At 43.4% G+C, this 24,219-nt stretch overlaps 1 protein-coding gene across 5 annotated transcripts in view; it reads right to left on the bottom strand.

Annotated features, from left to right (window-relative positions):
- MDGA2 (MAM domain containing glycosylphosphatidylinositol anchor 2) overlaps nt 1-24,219 on the bottom strand; it is a 691,558-nt gene that overhangs the window by 9,772 nt on the left and 657,567 nt on the right. For 4 of the 5 annotated variants that reach the window (XR_012669125.1, XR_012669126.1, XR_012669128.1 and 1 more), the window contains 4 exons: nt 23,968-23,988; nt 13,946-14,101; nt 11,460-11,618; nt 5,116-5,246 (listed from right to left, as the gene is read on the bottom strand). Coding sequence is in view for 1 of the 5 variants with exons in the window: in XM_048853669.2 (XP_048709626.1) it covers nt 5,116-5,246; nt 11,460-11,618; nt 13,946-14,101; nt 23,968-23,988 (467 nt within the window). In the remaining 4 variants the exon portion in view is untranslated. The remainder of the gene's footprint in view (nt 1-5,115; nt 5,247-11,459; nt 11,619-13,945; nt 14,102-23,967; nt 23,989-24,219) is intronic. The other variant, XR_012669127.1, reaches the window with a different exon arrangement.

Here is a 24,219-nt window from a genome sequence, read left to right as displayed (position 1 = left end):
ACACTACAGCGGTAGAGTGGCCGGACTCGGGGATGTATTTAAAAGCTGACTGGCGTGCCTTAAGTCACACTGCAAGTTCTGTGCTCGCAATGCTAAATAAACTGGAAAGCAGCACATTTGTAGTGGATGACTCCATCGTTATTTTACTGAAGTGTGATATTGTAGGTTAATTACTGTAACAAGGCAGGCATTAGTGTAACCAGGAACAGTAATTGGGAGAACAGCAAGGTTTCCATTTTTAGCCCACTGTCTGAAAACAGTGTTTCCGGTAATTACCCTCTCATCACATTTCCCCCACTCTAACACTTATAATGGAAAGTATTCAGCTTGAAAGGAAAATATCTTTCTCCTCTTTTCTCAACGTGCTGCTCACCTCCCTCTCTTGGCAGGCTGTACAGAACCTATCAACCGGGTTTAAAATCAAATCTCTCCTGGTTAGGACAAGCACTGCTTCAAGACACCAAGAATTCTATAAACAAACATACAAGCGGTTGCATTTAATTAAAATCTGCTTTTGGCAAGAAGCTGCACAGGTTTCAAAGATGGTTCCCTGTTAGCCAGGTTGGCCACTGGCTCCAAACAAATCACAGCAGAAGAGTATTGGCAATGCATGAAGCGCAGTCTAGTGTGCAGCTCGTAGTTACTTGCAGGATGTGCCAGATGATCACAATCCCCTACCAGTCTCTAGCAAAAGCTATTATCTGTGCCCATGTAATTTTACACAGCTGTTGTTAGAAATGCTGCATTTAAGCAGAAGAATAGCAGGGCTTACAAATATACTGAAGGCCGCTTTACTTTCTTGACAAGTAAAATGGAAACTATGCCTTATATCTTCCCATCGATCCAGGGAGCCTCAAAGGGGATTTTGCTTTTAGTTGCTTTTTCCAATAGATGTCAGGCGGGGCGTACTTCCCTGGAGAGACTCCTGAATAGAAGTAGAAACCAGCCCACTCAAAATCCCACGTCCGAACGCCCCCAAGCTTGGCAAAGATTTCAACCTGGATCTAAATGTTCATGCTCAGAGAGCATCCTTAATTGGAAGGAATGATGCAGTGGGGCTCATCTTTTATCCTGAGGGCTAGTCTACACTGGCAATGTTAAAGTGCGGTCACAGCAGAGTGCTGGGGGAGAGCTCTCCCAGCGCTCTAAAAAACCACCTCCACGGGGGGCACAGCTCCCAGAGCTGGGGCACTGCCTACAGGGGCACGTTACAGCCCTGAAACTTGCTGCGCTCAGGGGGGTGCTTTTTCACACCCCTGAGCGAGAAAGGTTCAGTGCTGTAAAGTGCCAGTGTAGACAAGCCCTAAGTCTTCTTGGCCTTCTTTTATTCCCAGGGCCCAAGTAACTATTGTAGCCAGCTTTGGAGTTTCTTGCCAACATTTCATTTGGGTCTAAGATGATGATGTTCTCAGCCTGTTTCTAGTAGCCGAAAGTCAAAATAATGAAAAAAGCTACCATTACTGGCATCCTTGTCAGGGGGCTAAATACAGAGGACATGGACTGATGGGAATGAAAACGAAGCCACATCCATAACCCTAGAGATGACATGCAGCTTAAGTGCTTGCCTTGGGCAACCCCTGTGCTGTATCTGTTCTGTGGAGAAACAAAGCATTTAATTCCCCAGGGCAGTCTGTCCATCTTTCACAGTCTGTCAGTCTGTTCCAGACACTAAAATTCACTTTATTTGTGTGTGCGTGCGTGCTATTTGTTTATTTATTGACAGATCCATCCTTTAATGTAAAATATCCATTTGTTTCTGAAGAATTAAATGAATCGTGCTCATTATTCTGGACTAAATCACAACAGAGGTTTATAAGCCTAATTAGATGTTGGAAGGATGAAATCTTGCCTGGCTTTGGATAACTTCCAAAGCAGTAAATTAGGGAGATAAGGTGAGTGAGGTAATATCTTTTATTGGACTAACTCCTGTTGGTGAGAACATAAGAACGGCCAAAATGGGTCAGACCAAACGTTCATGTAGCCCGGTCTTCTGTCTTCTGACAGTGGCGAATGCCAGGTGCCCCAGAGGGAATGAACAGAACAGGTAATCATCAAGTGATCCATCCCCTGTTGCCCATTCCCAGCTTCTGGCAAACAGAGGTTAGGGACACCATCCCTGCCCATCCTGGCTAATAGCCTTTCATGAATTTATTTAGTTCTTTTTTGAACCCTTTTATAGTCTTGGCCTTTACAACATCCTCTTGCAAGGAGTTCCACAGGTTGACTGTGCGTTGTGTGAAAGACAAGAGAGACTAGCTTTGGAACTATATAGAGTGCTTCAAGTCACCTAAAGAAGAGCTCTGTGTAAGCTCGAAAGCTTGACTCCCTCACCAACTGAAGTTGTCCCAATGGAAGATATCACCTCACCCACCTTGTCTCTCTAATGTCCTAGGACCAACACAGCTACAACAACACGGCACAAAGCTAGTTGGCACAGGTTGCCCAGGTGCAAAACAAAGTCACATTAAAACAGATGCAATCACTAACTGAGCATTTAAACTTTGTAGATTGCAGTTTGGGAGGTGAGGGGGGTCAAAAACTGAAAATGTTCACTGTTTAGGTTTTCCAACTAAACATTTCAAGAAAAGCAAGCACTCCCTGTGAAAATTAAATTTAGTGGAAAATGTTTCCCTCAAAAAAAGTTGAGACGGAAAAGTTTTGACCAGACGTAAATATGACATTTCTTTTACTTGTCTTCCTGGGCCTAGGTTTTTTCATATAACAAATAAAAAAACCCTGTAAAAATCAAATCAACCAAAGAAAACGAGCTAACTCAAGAACAAACAAAAAACTCTACACAGAGGTGTAACCTAAAAAGAGAGAAGAGTCAGAGACCCAGTGAAACCCACTAGGAACGTGGCTAGTGCTATTGATATTACATGAAAGGCATTTGCATATGGTGGTGGTGGCAATATAAAACTCTACGACAGACATGAAGACAGTAACTGCTGGTTTTTGCGATATGAATCCCTCTGGGTGCTCCACTTCAGGTGCGCATGTGCCTCCCGAGCCCTTGATTAGAGAGTTTCCATTAGCAGTTTGGCCTGTGCATATTCCCTCTACCGCCTCATGCCAGACACCAAGGCTGTATAGGCATGCTTGGGCAAAGCTCCTTCAGTTCCTTCTCCGCCTCCTTCATATCCCGTAGAGAACAGTCGGAAGCAGAGGGGAAGGAGGGCGGGCAGTGGAGCACCACAGGAGGACACCTCTTGAAGAACCCCAGGTACTGCACAAGGTGAGTAACTTCCTTTTCTTCTTTTTTGAGTAGTCCCCGCGCCATGGGTTCTGCACTTCAGGTGACTTTGGAATTGAGACTAGAACCGAAGATAGTACTTAAGTACCAAATGCTGCATCGGACTGGCAGGGAGTAAAGTGTAAATACTTTGAAAGTGTATGAGGCCCAAGTCGCAGCTGTACATATATCAGATACTGAGACGTTCTTAACTAATGATGTGTTGCTTGTGATGTGATCAAATGTGCTATTACCTGCTGTGGAGGAAGAGCATCATAACAAATGACAGTACCTCCAGATAGCCATCTTGATGGTCTCTAAGCAGAGATCATGGACCCCTTGGATCTATCCATGAAGGAGATGAACAGCCTGGGTGACTTTTCAAAATGCTTCGTCCTATCAATGCGGAAAGCCAAAGCCCTTTTAACATCCAATATATGAAAACAGGACTCCTGCAGAGAACTATGTGGCTTCGGAAGAAACACTGGTAGATGAATGGAATGGTTAAGATGGAACTCCGATAGAACTTTAGGTAAGAATTTAGGGTTTTGACGTAAAGACCTTTTGTCCTTGAAGAAAACTGTAAAGGGGGGATCTGCCATCAAGGCTCCAATCTCCCCAAACCTACAGGCCAATGTGATGGCTACTAAAAAGGACATCTTCATAGATAAACTGAGCAGAGAACAGGTTGCCATTGGTTCGAATGGAGATCTCATCAGATATCTGAGTAGCAGGTTGAGGTCTAAGGTTGGAGTAGGGTCTCTAATCTGGGGGTAGAGATTCCTGAAACCTTTAATAAGCATAGATGATACTGGGTGAGCAAATATGGAGACAGTCCCCACAGTCTTTGCTCTGTCCACATTTTCTAGTTTACCACCTCCTCCATGTCATCCTTCTCTCATTGTTTTCTTCCCAGCGTCTTCCATGCTGCCTTTTATATGCTTGGAACAGCCTCTAGGAGCATGGGCATCAAATAACTTTCCTTCTATTGTTGCCCTTTACTTTGGAAATGAAAAATTCAGGGTCAGGATCAGTAGTAATTGCCAATCCATGTTTTCAGGTTAGCAGACTTGGAGGTGCATACGTTTTGGAGCCCAGAACAATAGTGCCTAATCATCCTTGGCGAGTAGGATAGCTTTAAAGATATAAGGTTCATTTGTGCTACTTTTATGCTGGAGAGGAGTTTCTTACTCAAGCAGTTATACTGAGTTCACTGGGCCCATTCATGTCACCAACTGCTCATCCTCATGAGTATGGATAGCAGAGTTGGGCCCATAAAACCACACATTTTTTGCAGAAGTCTGTACATATCTCATGATCAAATCAAGCACAAAGTTTGTGAAAACCTGCGGCAAGCTGTGTAAGTCTAATGAATGCTGTGTGTATCTTTGCAAAGTCAGGAATTTTCTACAGGGAATACTGTTCCTTTGTCACCTAATTGTTACCAAAGATTCAGAGATAATTTATTTTTTTGTGGCGAGAGCATAAATTTCTAGGGATCTGATTGTGTATTGCTCCTTGGTCCCCAGACAAATTACACATGAAGCAAACTTTCTATTCAAGTTGCTCAGCTGAAAAAAAACATGTTTTACATAAACTGATAGCACCATTCCCAGCTGAAAACAGGTTACTATTCCAGCTAATGGTTGGTATTCTGACATTAAATATGCATTGTTAATCTCTGTGATCTGCACCTATTTACAAGAGGGAAAGCAATTATCTGTCCAGAAAGCAGCTTTCAGAGCTGAAATGAAGCTGTGAAATGCTGTGTCAAAAAAGCAGAAATGTAAACAGGACACTTGCTTGATTTCCCCCATCAGTGCCAAAGAGAATGCTCTATTTCCAGTGCATGCACCAGATAGCTTTACTCTCCTCTGCCTTACCTGAAATGAAGTGGTGGGGTGTATATTAACACGGGCCTGGTTCCAGTGTTGTCCCTTATTCCCACTTGAAGACCATACTGGATTTTCTATCGTGGTCTGTCCCTTTAACCGCAGGTAAACATTCAAGCTTCCTATGAAAAAACCCAGTAACAACGTTAGTCAGTTTGGTTCTTTTGCACAGATAGTTTCTTTGTTAATAGTGTTCAGCTGTGTGCAGATTCCAGTGCAGACACTCTTTGCTACAGGTAACAGTCTGCCTTGATGCTTCAACCCCTCCCTTAGGCATTTGCCCCTTTCCCATTGTGACACACTGTACCTCAAAGTAGCACCCTGGAAGCCCCATATTCACCACTGTCATATGATTATAGGCTTTATACAACGCATGGCTTGTGAGGTATCATTTTAAAAGTCTTGATCTGTTGAACCTTAATATCCTGTTGGATGGTCTGTGTCGTCATTGTACGTGAAGTTATGAAGTTTTGCTATATGTCCTACTGAAGTATGTTGTGAGGTTGGGAGACACCACAGCCAGCTTTTCAGTCAGGACAAAGGAGCCGCTATTACTGGCCAGATGGACATTAATGGCCCATCAAGAAGAATCCACTCTCTGAGAGATTGCTTGGAGAGGGCAGGTACCTACACAGATGGGGACAGTCTGACTAATGGGGACTGTCATCAGTGCAAGGATCTGTCCAGCAGATGGACGAAAGTATAAAAGAGGGACTGTGAAGTCATCACTTGGCCTTTCCTCCTCCGGCTCCATCTCAACTCCTGGAAGATCCTCTGGAAGACGACTTTGAACTAGGGAGACTGGTCCTAGTCTGTGTATTGAAGAACTGTGGGCTGCCTGTAACGTCTGTTAGGGTGAGAGACTGCTTGATTCCAATCTTGCTTAGTCTAAGTTAGAATTTAGGCTGCATTTCTCTTTTTATTTCTTAGATAACCAACTTTGATCTCTATGTCTGCTACTTACAATCACTTCAAATCTCTCTTTCTGTAGTTAAGAAATCTGTTTTATATTTTAGCTAAAACAGTGTGTGTTTGGTTGCAGTGCTTGGGGAAGCTCAGCTCAGACGACAAAGGCTAGTGCATGTCCACTTTCCTTTGAAGTGGCAAACTTATTAATGAACTTGCACTGTCCAAGGGAGACTTGAGCAGTGTAAGATGGTACATTTCTGCAGTGCAAGGCTGAGATGATTGGCTGCTGCCTCTCTCTGTATAATTCATGAGTGGCTCAAGGAGCATTCCTGGAATTTCACTGGGTGTGGGGCTCCACATGCTGATGGCTGAATGATCACAGCGTCTGGAGGAGTTTTGCTGCTCCTCACTGGCATAGCATTGTGTGAGAGAGCCAAGGCTGGAAAGTTAAGGGAGCACAGAGGTCCCACAGATCCAGGTTGTACCCCAGGGTGCCATCACACCCCTACTTCTCCCTTATGTATACTTTATTCATTCGGTCTTTGAATAGGAATGTGACATGTTTTTTTCCTGCTGTTGGAAGTGACAAAATCATAAGTGTCACATAGAATTTGGCAAGATTAAAGAAGTCATGAAGTTCATAGACCCGGTGCATGTTTCTCATGTGCTTCCCAACAGAAACAGCTATCTCCTGCTGCCTGGAGGCGTCCTTTCTATATCAGCCTTTTTTAAAAAAATCATTTTTGCCTTGATTTGAAAAAGTTCACAGCATCAAAGCTCTCAAAAGCCACTGTTCTCTAGGGATGCAACGAACAGCAAAGCCTTGAGTAAAACATGTCCCCTGGAACATTAATTATATAATTTATCCAGCACCCTGGGAACGCAAAGTACAAGTTAAGTTTACAAATATACCTCTGCTGTAAGAGACACCTGCACAATGACACAGCTCAAAGTCACACAAAGTTCTGGTTCCTAGTGCAACTCATGGCCTTGAAAAACACAAGATTAGATTATAAAAAACAACAAAAAATGGAATGAAATTGACAGACGTAAAAAGAAGCAGTAAATGTGCCTGCAGCTGATGTTTACACAGGCGCACCAAGAATTAGGCTCCCACCTTACCTTCAAACTGGGTGCAAATCTGAATGGGCCTCAGTACCTTAACGGGTGGTGCGTTTTTTTTTTTTACACTGTAGCATTTGATTTTTCAATCGAAAGGAAGAGAGAGAAGCAGTGGGGAGGAGACATGGATTTTAGAGGGACACCCTGGCTCTTTTCAAACATGCAGAGGGCAGGGCAACTCAGCTAGAAGGACCCACCAACATCCAGAACTAGGGTGTGGCAGGTACTAGGCATGCACTGTTGCTGTTTCTGAAGCTATGTGGGAAGCTTGGGCCAGCAGTCGTTCAGGTTCCACACATGTTCACCATCTGTCAGATGAGCCAACCAGGGCTCAGCACTGGGGAAGGGTCGCCTGGCTCTTGTGAAATAAGAACCAGCTCCAAACTGAATGGGAAGCTCTTGTAAGATTCATGCCAGTTCAGCTCAAATAATTCTCCCCCTTTCTTGCTTGCTTCCTCACTGGTCCTTGGTGCAAGATTTGAAATGAAGAAGCCTCCAAGGCTAGGCAGAAAGAACATCCATTGTTAGAGATTTCAGGCTGGCTAGGAGTATGGTAGCTTAAAGAGAGTGGGGATGGGAAGTGGGTAGGCTTCATAGTCCAGGGGCATGGGTGGGAAGAAAAGAATCAGAGGGCTAGAAGGGGGGACGGAATACTGGATGAGTGCAGTATTTGGAAAGAAGGGTGGAGGGGGAGCCAGGAGGAGGAAGATCCACCAAAGGTAATGCTGACATATAAGTCAGCAAGGAAGAGTTCAGAGTTATGGGCTCCCAGTGAAGAGAAGGTCTTGAGCAGACAAGAATGGCTTAGAGTGTTAAAAGCAGTAGTGAAGAATGAATAGGGAGTGGAAACCCTTAGAGCAGGCAAAGAAAGGAAAGTGCAGTGAGTTTTGTGCTGGCAGGTTCCAGGCACATGCCCGATTGGAGGGAATAAGAGGACAGTAGGTGCATGTTCCAGGATGTTAGAGATGAAGGGAAGCAGGAAGTTAAAGTGAAACCGGGAGAGAAAGGAGGTTCTAAGTGAGGTTTTCTTAAGGGCAGGGAAATGGAGCAGAATTGGAGCAGCCAGTTAGAAGAGTGAGATAAGTTGCCAGGAACTGCAGGCATGGGAGCAGTTAAAGGAGATGTGGATTGCTTAGCACAGGGTTGAGCAGAACTGCAGGAAGAGAGTGTGGTACCCTAAAGGCTTGGGCGCTTTCCAAACAACTACTAGAGATACATTAGAGAAAAGCCAGCCCACCTATGAGTAGTCACAGCATGAATTTAAATTTATGCTAGATTAAAGAAAACTATTACATATAATCTTACTTTTCATGAAGATCCAAAATAATGCCAATAGCAAGCAATGCACCGATGTTCTGTGTCAATGTATTATCCACTAGTGCTGGGAGATACAGATTGTGGCATACAGCTGGGTGGGTACTGCAGGATGATTACCACACTCAATTATTTAGGCCATACAGGATGCCAAAATGCAAGATCATTCATACCTCTGCCAAACTCCTGTCATGTAGTTCAAACTAATGACATGTGGATTACATCTTTTGAGCCCTCTTGCTTAAAAGAACAGGCATTACTTCACCAGCTATGTGCAGGCCTTCTCAATCAATCTGGCAGCTTCTTGAGTTTATTTACACACACCTACTTTTGTCAGCCTCAAATGCATTTGCAAGTTTGATAGATTCAACCTGCAGTAAACGCCTACTCTTGAAATTAATAACTTGCTGCCAGTCATGGCTGTGCATACTTGCAAAAGACCACAAGTACTGCATGCAAGACTTGTTTTGAAAAACTGACCCCTGGTGAACTTTTCTTTTAAACGGAGAACAATTCTGACAGACAGGAAAATGAGCAGCCAAGTGACCCTTGAGCAGATAATACAAATTGCAATGGAGACATGATACATTTTTGCATAAAAATAAATCAGAGAAGTTTATGCTTTGGATGGTTTTATAGCATGGGAACTCTTGGGCTAACTTGTTGAAGGTGAAGAGAAGCTTTAATGACTGTATTAGCTTTTCTGTGGCATCCATTGAACACTATTTTACTGAAATAGTGATTGTCAGGCAGTATTCTTGTACAGTGTTGTTTTTATTTTGGTTTGGCAGTCTTTCACTAAATACAGACTGTCCCTGGTGACTCTTTGTTTTATTCCTTGTTCCCCCAACAACGCGGTACCACACTGAGAGGCTGCTGTAGATCAAATAGATTGGAAATAAGGTGATGTAGGACACAGACCGACTGCACCACTTGTGAAAACCTGTGGTACGTTAGCCCTGGCACTGCTTCTTAAAGAGCGCGTGCCACTTCATTGCTCCAGTTACAAACGTATGAAAATATTATTGTGGCCCAAACCTGCCACATGCCAATCACTCTACACTCCCATTGAACGGGAGCTGCAGTTACAGGAGCTCAGCACCTCACAGGAAAGAGCCCACATGAGCAGCCATTTGCAGAGACAAGAGACACAAACGGTCTTCTGTCTGTACTTTTAGGGATTATCAACGTTAACCCCTCGAAAAGGTGAATATTCAGAGTGCATCCTCTTTGGGCTGGCAGTTAGGAGGATGTGAGCATTCTCAGGGTTAATTCTGTCTGATCTGACAGGAACTTCTCATATGGTTCACAGTTAAAAGCAACACATATTTGGGAGTACGATTAGAAACATAGACCCTAGTTCCAAACCTAATTGTGACAGGACAGGGAATTCCATGCCTGCTTTTCTCTTGGGAGCTAGGCTTTAGCCTAACCTTACAATGGATTTGGTAATCTCATACCCAGCCCTCATTTCTCCACATAAGCTCCCCTTTTCCCTCTTGGCCATTGTACCAATGGGAGCGTGATTGGCTGGCTGCGCTGCAGAGGTACCCAAGACCGTGCTATTATTTCTCTCTCCTCCTGAAGAGCACTAAACTCACTCATTTTTCAAAATGGCCAAACCAACCCCCCCCCCCCCCCCCGGCTTACAACCACCAATCAACTGTGGTGCTGGGAATCCTCTGCCATTTGGTTGGGCAGCTGTGCAGATGGCAGAATTTGCTCCTGTTGCAATTAGCACACACTGCACTCCCGTTAACAGTCTCAGCAGAGAAGCCAAGGATTGAGCAGACATGGAAACTTCCCCTGATACATTAGGCTGGACCCATGATGTGATTATGCTTTGGACAAGAGTCCAAAGGGATGTCAAGTTGACACCGTACTCAACCCTACCATTACCTTGGAAAATGCTGGCTACTTATATGGCCTCACTGTATCCTTTACTGCCAAATACCATCAGCAGCTTCCCATGGGATTTTAGGTTTTTTTGAATGATACTCACTAAACCCGACTAACCCTTGCCGTTACAAAGAAAGCTCCGACTGAAGACCTGCCTTGGAGCTGCCTCCAAATGGTTCATCTTACAGTGGCAACTAACAAAACTCATTCAACTCCTCTGCTTTATTTAAGGGCTAAATCCTACCTGGAGGGAGGCAGGGGAGTCCAAAAGGAGCCACTACCATGCATCAGAGGGAGGGGTTTGCCCCGAAAAATGTAATTTCGGCAACATAAACTTGAAATCAGCTTGATGCTAGAAATCCATTCAGACACATTCTGATGCTCTGTTCACTTATATGGGGTTTCTGGGATCCAGAGAGACGCGCCGGCTGTTGCTTATGCCTTCTTAACACATAAATATATATCACTGAGATACACCAGGGTCCTTTAGATATGGCATGTACGTCATTAAAAAAACCAAACCTACTTTTGGCTGTTTCTTTTGATTTTTCACCAAGGGCCAGGACCAGCCTGTAGAAATCCATTCTGGGATGTTACAATAGCCATCAGAAGAGAGTTATAGCTGATAATCAAGTGACCCCGACCCTCGCCTCCTCACAGCAGGGGACTCAAAATACTGGTGTAGTACCAGCAAAGTGCTTACAGCCCTTTCTCTCTGCAATACTTGAAAATTTCCTTTCTCAAAGCCACATTCACATGCACTTAGAAGGGGTTCCTGCTGCTGCCCCATGCTTTGAATGGAGTGGTTCTCTACTGCCCCCAAGTGTGGGCTGTGCTGAACAAGCCCAAAGTGATGAAGGTGCTAATTGGCACGTCTTATTATATTCTGTATTACCATAGCACCTGGCAGCCCTAGTCACGGAGCGGAACCCCATGGTGCTAGGTGCTGTACAAAGGGGTAACATTTAGATGCTGCTGACCTTTCCTTTTTCAGTAAGATGTGTGTGTTATTGTTTTCCATTAATAAAACCACAGTTTCTCCTGTAATTTGCCCTACACCAAAACTGACAATATTGTCGGGTTCCTCTCACCTATGTGCTGTCCGTACATGTGATAGTAGAAACTAAAACAATATGCAGTGTTGGTGACTCCATAAGGGTTTTTAGGGGCTACACTGAAAAAGGGACTAAGAAGTCTGGCCTTTTCTCCTTCCAGCCTCGGGCGTGAAGTTTCAATGTACATGTAGAAACCTAGAAGAAGGCCAGAATGGAAATTGTTAAGTTCAGTCTTTAAACAAACACACACACACACACAGTCTCTCTCTCTCAGTGTAAGGCTACTCAGCACCAGAGCTGTTAAGCACCTTGAACAATTTTTTTACATTCATCTGACACCGCTGGGCCTTGTTTGCCGCACTTGACCTGCATAAATCCCATGGGCTTCCACAGACAAATGCTTCAATGAGATTTTTTTTTCTATTCATGGTAAAAATCTGTGCTTGTCGTTCAGTACTCACAAGCAACGGTAAAGCAATAAACCAATGTGCAGACACAACAAAGGGGGAAATTCTTTGTTTAGGTTCCAGATCTCAGTCTCAAGGTGGCAAAGTGTTTATATGAATAGTGAAAGAAGAAGTATTTTTAAAATAATGAACAATTTCTTCATGGCATCGTTTCAAGGAGCCTTTTCGATAGCCCTACCAATCATAGAATCATAGACTATCAGGGTTGGAAGGGACCTCAGGAGGTCATCTAGTCCAACCCCCTGCTCAAAGTAGGACCAATCCCCAACTAAATCATCCCAGCCAGGGCTTTGTCAAGCCTGATCTTAAAAAGCTCAAAGAAAGGAGATTCCATCCCCTCCCTAGGTAACGCATTCCAGTGCTTCACCACCCTCCTACTGAAAAAGCTTTTCCTAATATCCAACCTAGACCTCCCCCACCGCAGCTTGAGACCATTATTCCTTGTTCTGTCATCTTCTACAACTGAGAACAGTCTAGATCCACCTCTTTGGAACCCCGTCAGGGAGCTGAAAGCAGCTATCAAATCCCCCCTCATTCTTCTCTTCTGCAGACTAAACAATCCCAGTTCCCTCAGCCTCTCCTCATAAGTCATGTGTTCCAATCCCCTAATCATTTTTGTTGCCCTCCGCTGGACTCTCTCCAATTTTTCCACATCATTCTTGTAGCGTGGGGCCCAAAACTGGACACAGTACTCCAGACGAGGCCTCACCAATGTCGAATAGAGGGGAACGATCGCGTCCCTCAATCTGCTGGCAATGCCCCTACTTATACAGCCCAAAATGCCATTAGCCTTCTTGGCAACAAGGGCACACTGTTGACTCATATCCAGCGTCCCGTCTACTGTAACCACTAGGTCCTTTTCTGCAGAACTGCTGCCTAGCCATTCAGTCCCTAGTCTGTAGCAGTGAATGGGATTCTTCTGTCCTAAGTGCAGGACTCTGCACTTGTCTTTGTTGAATGTCATCAGATTTCCTTTGGCCCAATCCTCTAATTTGTCTAGGTCCCTCTGTATCCTATCCCTACCCTCCAGCGTATCTACCTCTCCTCCCAGTTTAGTGTCATCTGCAAACTTGCTGAGGGTGCAATCCACGCCATCCTCCAGATCATTAATGAAGATATTCAGCAAAACCAGCCCCAGGACCGACCCTTGGGGGACTCCGCTAGATATCGGCTGCCAACTAGACATGGAGTCATTGACCACTACCCGTTGAGCCCGATAATCTAGCCAGCTTTCTATCCACCTTACAGTCCATCCATCCAGCCCACACTTCTTTAACTTGCTGGCAAGAATACTGTGGGATACACGGTTCAAAAGCCCATTCTCAGTGAAAGAACACATTATTCAATGATCCTGATTCTAGTTTATGTCAGCATTATAGATACTAGTTTTTTAATGTGACTTGCTCAATAACTGTAACCAAGCACAGGCAACGCAAGCATTACTGTGTTTGGTAGTGCAGGTGGGATGTGGAGTATAAAGTAGTGTGAGCGATCACAATCCTGTACTGTAAGTCTGAAAGTCAACGTTCGAATGCATACAGAAAGCAGAATCCAGTGCTTTAGTTAACAGGGATGGCAGATTTCAAATCACGCCCTTTAGCAGGATACAAAATGAAGACAGGGCAATGAAACTTTTAGCTCTCACAATCTGCTAGTAAGAATTTAAATGACTAAAAGCTACAGAACTTTGTAGGAAGTTTGAAATATACATCACTACAGGACCTATTGTCTGAAACTGATCATCTTTAAAATGTCCATTAGAAATGGTAACAAACAGGACTGGTCAGGAGCCACAAAGCTTGGTTTTAGACACAGATCTGACCTCTGTATGTAAATGTTCAGATGCAAGATTTTGCTTTGGGATCATCTCTATTAAATGTTATGGAGTCCCTACAGAATTATCATAGCTCAGTATTTTCAACCTAAATATTGCTGGTTGTCATTAAGAAAAGACAAGGCCTTGGGACTCAACATGTTGGGTAGATCCTCAGTGGAGCTATGTTGATTTGCATTTGCTGAGGGTCTGTTGTTGCAGAAATCTAAGCTACGTTTTACCTTCTTTGGAGCCACTTCGGTCTGCGTTGGGTCCAGTGTTTGGGGTATATTTTGTGTCCCTGGTGGCAGTGCTTTGTTTCGTCCAGTCAAAATTATCCGTATCATCTTGAGTGAATAGACATATGTTGCCATCTTCAAATCCACAGTGAAACTCTCCTACAGCCAACACAGTAAAGGAACACGACTTCAGTCATTGCAACCATTGTATGCGTAACTGTCAAAAGTCTTGAAGTGCAACAACCTTTTTAAAGGACAATGGCCATTATTAATATTGGACATTGTGAATTTTTTTGAAATCCGGGTAGAATGTCAAGGATGTGTCTTCCTTTACGATAGTTTTTTTTTTATTGTAATTGCTAAAATATACACCCGACTATCACTCCAGGTGTACGTGTAAACTGAAAACATGTACAGATCTTATCAAATAGATCCCCTTCCACCATTCAGCATTATCCTTCAGCCCTTCTTAGGCCACCCACCCTTTGGAAAAGCCTAGGAGAACAGACAAGCTTTGCAAAATGCCCTTAAGGCCGAGAGAGTTGGACTCCAGTTTAAGGAGTAAGCAAGGCTTACAATCAAAGGTTTCCAGCTGAGTAATTTCCAGCGGTCTCCTCCTGTTTATACCGTGGGACTGTCAACTCATGCAACTCAGTATATTGCAGCTGAGTGTATCATTATTACATGAGCACAAAGTTGCACTCTTGGGTAGCCAGGAACCCAAACCATCCGAGGTTTTGGGGCCTGGATTCTCATCTCCTTCCCAGCAGTGTAAGGCCCCCAAGGCACCTGCTGAACTTTATGTACACGAGCAGTCCCCATGTGTGCACTGCTCCAGCAACGTCAGTGGATATATTTCTTCACTGGCAGGAGAGAACAGTTGTCTGTATACTGTCTGTTTGTTACTACCTCCTTCATAGGTGTGCATTTTGTACTCACTATTGTGCAATAGTGCTCCACTGGCCTCCAGGAAACTAGAGCTGGGCACATAATAGATTTTTTGGTTTACTGGCATGTCCAAAATTTAAAAAAAAAAATTGGGTCAAACCAAAAATGATTTTTTAAAAAAAAATTAGGTGACTTGTTAAGCCAAAAAAAAAAAATAAGTTGAGTTGAGCCAATGCTTCAAGTTTCATTTCAACGCAACTCCAAAAATTCCATGCCAATTTCAGGGATTTTGACCAAAGCCAATGAAGACTTCATTCACAAAATGGGTGGGGTGGGGTAGGAAGGAGACCTACCTGATAATCTTTAGCTCAGTGATAACCTTTAGCCTCCTGGCATATGGGAGAGCCGCATTCTATGCCCCCTACACCTCATATGAAAAAGGGATTTGAACATGGATCTTCCCAATTGCAACAGCCTGCACTAACCATTGAGCTAGGGGTCTCTATCAATTTCTCATGTTGAATCTGTTCCATTTCTTATAAATACTTAAATAACTATTGAAGCAGGGACTTCAACTTGGATCTAACCACATTCTAGGAGAATGCTCTACCTACCAGTTCTAGAGTCATTCTCACATGCGCTCACTTGTACAAAGACTATTTTGCCAAGCTCTACACACGACTACTGAGGGGTGTTAAGTCAAGCAGGTGTCTAAGTGTTTGCAGGTTTAGGAGGTTAAATATGTAATGTATCCACTCAGGTCAGTGATGTTGTACTATGTTAGTGAGATCAGCACACAGGCCCTTGGAGTTGGAGCTAGGGTTGGGTAAGGATCCCAAAGAATGGCGGCTAACCTGAAGCTGATCTGAAATCATCTAATACCCAAATCTGAAAAATTAAGCTTGGCATTTCACCCCAAGCCCTATGGCAATTTTGAGAGATTTTTCTGGTTCTTCCTCATCCCATTTCTGGTTAGGCTAGGAGGACTGAAAGAAAAGTGTCTACTTTGTGGTGCTGAGCATGAAACATTCCTCTACAAAACCAGGTTATCCCAGACACATATGTCTACTCCCTCAGAACAATGATCAGATTTACCTCTTTTCTCAGATAAATCCACTGACTTGAGTAGAATCATCACCATTTGACTGTAAGAATCAAGTTAACTAAAGCACCATCCCTCAGTTGGCCTGAAAGGATTGTTCACCATCAGTATGACTGACAGTCAACTGTACATTTGTTTAATTATGAAACCCTCCCCCCGCACACATCATTTTGGAGTATAATTTAAGGGAAAACTTATAATATACAAAATCATTAAATACATGAGCACTGTCACAAGCACAACGGAGAAGAAATCTGAAAAACAGTTACACACTCTGTGGAATCCAATAACCTGAATAATGATGTATGTGAACTGATGCAGATTAGCATCTGCTGCTTTATTTCTTAGCTCACAAAAGAGTACACAGTGACACCGACAAAGCTCATGAAAGAAGTGCGGTGCAGATGAAGATCTATGAACAAAATAGAAGCGGAGCGTGTCACCTTTAGAAATGTATTTTGCACCAATCCAATATTAAAATAGCCTGTTCCATATAATATCCTGATGTGTACATTGGGCTCCCCTCCACTTAGACAAACCCTTACTATAGCTCTCAAGGTGCTGAACTGCCTTAGGAATATGACAGATGGATGGAAACTGCAGCCTCTGATCCTTGTCTACATTGTGATCAAAGGAGAGGGTGTTGCTAGCAGGTGCCTTGGAGGACTGGGGTGGGACTGGTAACACTTCCACTAGGATACCCCCTACAAAACCTGCAGGACAAGCTAATGCTACAGAACAAGTTAATTCAGATCAAATTGGCCTTAATTTGCATTGGCTCCTCCCACAACCCCCCCCTTGAGGTGATTCAAGGGGCAGTTGTGGTTAAAGGGGTGTCCTGACAACAGGACTCATGCTGATGAGAGAGCTAAAAGTGGCCCCTTTCATCTGCCCAAACATCCAAGCAGATCTCAGACAAGCCACGGGTTTTGTGGCCCAAACCCACTGTCACTTGTGGGGTCTGCGGTGTGGGCCATCTCCCCTCTCTACTGACCCAAAGTGTCCCATTAATAGCGAGCTCCGCAGATGGAAACTCAGAGTTGTCAGTACCCTACACGCGCTATTCCTGCACAGAGTGATACAATTCAGCGATGAAATATTGCTTACATGACAGCTAACCAGAGTGGAAAATGAGTAAAATCTGATCCAGCTCCTACAACAAGCTGAGTTAAACCCAAAGTCAGCTTCACCATCCGTCTTGCCATTTCTAACTGTGCTGCAGTAGTTTAAAGGCTACATTTGCACTTTGAAGCATGCTGCAGAAGGTTCATTTAGAAATTCCACATCAGCAGATTAAAAGCTTTTTTCCTTTGAGAGAGCAAAAACAAATTTCAGGCCCGATGAAAAAGTAGGCACAAGTTTGCCATTTATTTAACACAGGGTCAGCTGCAAATGGGACTCAGGCATTTGGAATAAATTGGAAAGGACTGGTGCCAAGTATCTTTGACTCTATATACATATAAACAAATAGACAAAAGTATAAACATGGAAATAACTTGAGATGTTAGATCTGCACATTTCCTGTCTGTGAATTCAAGAGTTTTTGAACAGATCGTCACCGTCCTTTATTCATCCATTAAAGAGGTATATCGTGAGTGCTGGCAGTCTGTGCATCCCCACACAGTCCTGTCTGGCTGAATAGGTCTTTAAGTCCATTTAAATTTTGTCCTATCTTCTAAGAGCATCAATAAAGGAGCCATTCAGCACTGTAGCCTGGAGTTAATTTCGGTTGCAAAGTGCACCTGTCACAAAGAACAGGTTCTTTTACTCAGGTGGCTATTTGGTGCTAATTAAGAAGATGAGATTGGTGAAACACACACAGAAATTTTATGAGCTTGAGTTAACACAGACTATAATTGAAATAATATAAAAACCAAATACATAAGTATAAGAATCAGAGAATTGCAGTAAAGTAGTTTCCCGCATTGTTCATACTTACAGTCTTACACTATGCATACCTACAACCTTTCGGAGACCGTTAGAAACAAAGATGGAAGAAACAGCCAGTGGCGCACACCACAAGAGGAGATGATGGTTTTGGATGTCACCTCCACTGTCATTCTGGATCTCCCCACTAGGGCTTGGTTTGACAAACTTTTATACACCTTTCTCCATTCCACCCACATACATCTGGGGCCATATCTGATCAAGTCTCAGCCCTTATTCATCGCGAGTATTCCAGGAGACCAGCGTTAGGGTTCCACCTGTCTACACGTGTTATTTCAATTGACCATAGTCATATTTCCAACAGTTAAGCCAGCCACTCGCATCCGTCCCTTTCCCAATAGTTTTGGTATATGTGGTTAGCTCTAATTGCTAAAAGCCCCTGAGATGCTACCATCTGTTTGTGGTTTACCTGTTTACCACAAAATGCATTGCTAAACTGCAACAAGATACACATTACTAAATTTTACAACCTCCAGCCCCCTGATGCCCCAGGACCTCGCTGGGCTGGGCCCCACAGGTGGAAACGCTGGGATCAAGCTCACCTCAGGCTCCTGCATCTCTGCTTACCATACCCCATGCTGCCTTTGGTGTAGGGAAGGTGCAGCTGCCATATATCATTCAGTAACCTTCGTTCACACAATAATACCATGCTAACAAATGTATGCCTAACACACCTCAGTAGGCCTCAGCATATTCCAAGCCTCACTTAACATACATATTCATACTTTACGCCCTCCTATTTACATCTCAGCCATATTGGCTTCACTCACAATTATTAGAAGCACTTTTGCAATATGTATATATTAATCTAGCCTTATAATTCAGGATCAGGTCATGGGCCTCTGGTCAACAGCACCAATAGGGTGGTAGATTTTATTTTACAAGCACATGGCAATTTAGAAACTGGATTGAGGCCATTAATTAGTTTCACGGCTAATCAGGGCCAAATGTGAAAATGCATCCTCAAGACAAAATGCTCTGCATTCTATCATTAATCCCTCATGTCATCCATTCCCTCATAAGACCCACATTTAAATATGAATATTTATATTCCAATCTCTTTCCTTATTCAAACATAACTTCTGTTTACATTAATGGGAGTTACATGCACATATCAAGACAACAGTCTTTAATAAACTCACAAAAGAAAGGGAATACAGATTTAAGGCTAAATCTCAGTCTTTAACCCATTGGAAATGCTCATTTAGCTATTTCAGAAGTCTCATAATAAGGAATCATTTTATGTCATTTGCATGCTGCAGAATTTATGCATGAAGCGAATGATTCTGGTCTCACACAAATCAGTTTTATCCAGGGTGACTCCACTGACTACTCTTGATTTACACAGAATCAGGCCCATCAAGTTAAAGTAAGGGGCAGAATTTCCTGGGTTTTAAATCAATTCTTAGTTGTCTATGAACACAGGGTTTTGGTGGTTTATTTACACAGAGAGACAGATAGACAGCATCTTTAAATTGACACTTGTGAGATAAATAAGACGAGATCTAGAAAACAAAGATAATGTGCGTAATGGAATACAGAATCTTTTATCTCTAGTTTACTAGTTTGAATCCATCTAAAGGATGAAGGCCTGGCCCTACTGAAAATTTTGTCATTGACTTCAGAAGGGCGAGGCATTTTGCCCCAGATATTACTGACCTAAAGTTGTTACCACTGATGGCTTTTCTGTAGCCATGTCTACACTACACTTGGCGCTGATGCGATCAATGCAGCAGCATCGATTTAGTGCATCTGGTGAAGACAAGCTAAGTCGATGGGAGAGCACTCTCTTGTCAACGTTTGTAATCCACCTCACCTAGAGGCAGAAGCTATGTCACCAGAGAGTGTCTCCCGTTGACACAGAGTAGTGTGGACACCGTTGTAAATCGAACTAAGGCACGTCGACTTAAGTTACATTACTTATGTAACTTAACTAGCGTAATTTAGGTCGAATTACAGCATTAGTGTAGCCCAGGCCTCAGTAAAATGATTGGATGGGCTCACTCCAGTTCTTGACTGACATGTTTCCCCATCTTCACTAGCACAGTTGGAAGCTGATCCTGACAGACCAAGGGCATGGGTATGGGTAGGGCAATGAAATACCCCCTCTCACTGCTCAAAGTGATCCTTCTTACTAATGCAGCTCTGACGTTTCCCACATTGAAACTGTACTGTAGACAGAGGACTTAATGTCTAGGACTGTTAATCTGGGTCCTTTAACTGAACAATAAATTTGCCATGAAAGAAGAAAAGAAGGAAAGAAATTTTAATCTTTAAAATTTGAGACATATGTAATTTAATGCACCTGGGAATGCTATTAAATATTTTCTTAATAAATTAAATATATATGTAGTCAACGAAGGGCTGATTAAATGCTAATTCAATAGAAGTCTTTCCATTCTGCCCTAATTATTAACACACTAGACGGGATCATCAGCAAACAGATTTAAAGTGTTGAGTCATCTACAATAGAACCTCAGAGTTATGAACACCAGAGTTATTAACTGACTGGTCAACCACACACCTCATTTGGAACCGGAAGTATGCAATTAGGCAGCAGCAGAGACAAAAAAAAAAAAAAAAAAAAAAAAAAAAGCAAAAGCAAATGCAGTACAAGTGTGCAGTAGAGTACAAGCAAATACCGTGTTAAATGTATACTACTGAAAAAAGAAAGGGAAAGTTTTAAAAAAGACTTGACAAGGTAAGGAAACTGTTTCTGTGCTTGTTTCATTTAAATTAAGATGGTTAAAAGCATTTTTCTTTTGCATAGTAAAGTTTCAATGTTTTAAATATTAAGTCAATGTTCAGTTGAAAACTTTTTAAAGAAGAACCATAACATTTTGTTCAGAGTTAACAAACATTTCAGAATTACAAACAATCTCCATTCCTGAGGTGTTTGCAACTCTGAGGTTCTCTTGTATTCTGTATTCTAGGCTGTTCTCGGTGGTGGCAGATGACAGAAGAAGGAGCAATGGTCATGTTGCAGTGGGGGAGGTCTAGCTTGGATATTAGGAAACATTATTTCACTAGGAGGGTGGTGAAGCACTGGAATGGGTCACCTAGGGAGGTGGTGGAATCTCCATCCTTAGAGGTTTTCAAGGCCTGGCTTGACAAAGCCCTGACTGGGATGACTTACTTGGGGTTGTTCCTGCTTTGAGCAGGGGGTTGCACTAGATGACCTCCTGAGGTCTCTTCCAACCCTAATCTTCTATGATTCTATGATTCTTGAACTGTTCACAGTAGCTGAGAACCAGTTTTGCTCCCATTGTAGTTGACTGATAGCAGTAATACTGATGGGCCTGAAATACTTCCTTCTGTTTCCAGCTGTATTTCTGCACACCTTACTAAACACGATGTCTGGGCAATAAAAGGTATGTTTCTCATTGCCTGTAGCAGTTTCCCTCTTATTCAGTCTGCCACAGGAGCCCCTAAAGCTCAACACACAGCCAAAATGCTTATTGAGATTTATTTTTGTCAAGTATCACTAGTGGGATATTTCATCAAATATTACCACCATAAGGAAATGTCTATGGATTTCAGCTTAGTAACATCCTTTTATAACGTTAGCTTGCTTCGCCTTTGGAGAAACAGCAAGAAAGCTCTGCTTTCAGCTATTTGAGCATCTCATCCAATAAATGATCACAGTTTTTCAAAATCACTGGTACAAATAACGAGATATTCACTAAAGAGACTCAGTGTCACAGCTAAATTTCCCAGAGCTGAAGAAGAGCTCTGGGTAGCTCAAAAGCTTGTCTCTCTCATCAACAAAAACTGGTCCAATAAAAGATATCACCTCACCCACCTTGTCTCTCTAATATCATGGGACCGAAATGGCTACAACACCACTGTATACATAGATATTAGATTCAACAAGGGCAAGTCATGATGAGATAACTGGCTCTGAGGATATGGGAAAAGCAGTGGTTGTGATATACCTTGACTTTAGCAAAGCTTTTGATATGGTCTCCCACAGTATTCTTGCCAGTAAGTTAAAGAAGTCTGGATTTGATGAATGGACTACAACATGGATAGAAAGCTGGGTATATCATCAGGCTCAATGGGTAGTGATCAATGGCTCGATGTCTAGTTGGCAGTGGAGTGGAGTGCCCCAGGGGTCGGCCCTGGGGCCGGTTTTGTTCAACATCTTCATTAATGATCTGGATGATGGGATTAATTGCACTCTCAGCAAGTCCGTGGATGACACTAAGCTGGGGGGAGAGGTAGATACCCTGGAGGGTAGGGATAGGGTCCAGAGTGACCTAGACAAATTGGAGGATTGGGCCAAAAGAAATCTGATGAGGTTCAACAAGGACAAGTGTAGAGTCCTGCACTTAGGCTGAAAGAATCCCTTGCACCACTACAGGCTGGGGACTGACTGACATAGTGGAAGTTCTGCAGAAAATGACCTGGGGATTACAGTGGATGAGAAGCTGGATACGAGTCAACAGTGTGCCCTTGTTGCTAAGAAGGCTAATGGCATATTGGGCTGCATTAGTAGGAGCACTGCCCACAGATCGAGGGAATGATTATTCCCCTCTATTCGGCACTGGTGAGGCCACACCTGGAGCACTGCATCCAGTTTTGGTCCCCCCAGTACAGAAAGGATGTGGACAAATTGGAGAGAGTCCAGCAGAGGGCAACTGAAATGACTGGGGGGCTGGGGCACATGACTTACGAGAAGAGGCTGAGGGAACTGGGGTTATTTAGTCTGCAGAAGAGAAGAATGGGGTGGGGGGATTTGATAGCAGCCTTCAACTACCTGAAGCGGGGGTTCCTAAAAGGATGGAGCTCAGCTGTTCTCAGTGGTGGCAGATGACAGCACAAGGAGTAATGGGCTCAAGTTGCAGTGGTGGGGGTGTAGGTTGCATATTAGAAAAAAACTATTTCATTAGGACAATGGTGAAGCACTGGACTGGGTTACCTAGGGAGGTGGTGGAATCTCCATCTTTAGAGGTTTTTAAGTTCCAGCTTGACAAAGCCCTGGCTGGGATGATTTAGTTGGGGTTGGTCCTGCTTTGAGCAAAGGGTTGGACTAGATGACCTCCTGGTGTCTTTTCCAACCCTAATCTTCTATGATTCTGTGATTTCACTGTGCCTTCCACCCTATCTCCTCCAGCTCATTGAAAACAACTTTTCTTTGGTTATTTAAACACATAGAATCAGAGAATATCAGGGTTGGACGGGACCTCAGGAGGTCATCTAGTCCAACCCCCTGCTCAAAGCAGGGCCAATCCCCAATTTTTGCCCCAGATCCCTAAATGGCCCCCTCAAGGATTGAACTCACAACCCTGGGTTTAGCAGGCCAATGCTCAAACCACTGAGCTATCCCTCCCCCCAACGGGTTGTCTACAATGTCTTAATTAATACTTGGGGGGGGGGGCGGAATAGCAGTGCATATCTCTCTATCAATGTTATAGAGGGTGAACAATTTATGAATTTACCCTGTATAAGCTTTATACAGGGTAAACCGGATTTATTTAGGGTTTGGACCCCATTGGGAGTTGGGCATCTGAGTGTCAAAGACAGGAACACTTCTGTAAGCTGCTTTCAGTTACGCCTACAGTTGTTAGGGGACATGGTTCAGACCTGGGTCTGGGTTTGCAGCAGGCTAGCGGGTCTGGCTCAAGCCAGGCAGGACACTGAACTCCTAAGCTGCCAGGGCAGGAAAGCAGGGGCAGAAGTAGTCTGGGCACATCAGGTGGCAGCTCCCAGGGGGGTTCTACTGTGATGAGTTGGATCACAGTAACTTCCTGGGAACTGCCACCTGGAGGACCTTTGAAAACATATGTGCCTTTTCCTTAGGGATTATTCATCGGTTTGGGACACAGGGGGAGGGGTATGCCCAGCAGCCGCAATCTTCTCTTGATCTGAGTACTGTTTGTTCAGCAACTGGAAATTTAAAAAAGTCCCAGTCTCCTACCACAAACAAGTGCAGTCATGTGTGACAGAATTAAAATGGACCTTATGGAATCCATGGACCACAGCTGAAAATGAAATGCTGCCCATTTATTGCACAACCATGAAGCAACAATTAATGCAAATCTAATTCTTCCAATGATGAAGTGCAGCAAAGGATAAAAATACTTACTTAAGTGCGGATTGACTGGAGCTGGAAGAAAGACAAAGAAGAAGACAATTAATGTCATTTGAAAGCCTTTTTAAAACCAGTACTCTACTTATCCTACACCTTCCTTGGGGGACGTGTAAGAACACTGATGATTGCACATGGTTAGGGTCAGCACAACAGCCACTGTCCTGCTCTTTAACGATCTAAAGACTTCAGCACTTCCCAGGGATGAGCACGCTCTTCCACAGAAATCTCAGCGCACACAGTCAGGCA

Source organism: Caretta caretta, chromosome 6, assembly GCF_965140235.1.
Source record: "Caretta caretta isolate rCarCar2 chromosome 6, rCarCar1.hap1, whole genome shotgun sequence".
In the NCBI taxonomy this organism is placed as follows: domain Eukaryota; kingdom Metazoa; phylum Chordata; order Testudines; family Cheloniidae; genus Caretta; species Caretta caretta.
The sequence above is the reverse complement of the archived record's forward strand: the minus strand, read 5'-3'. Positions and strand labels throughout refer to the sequence as shown.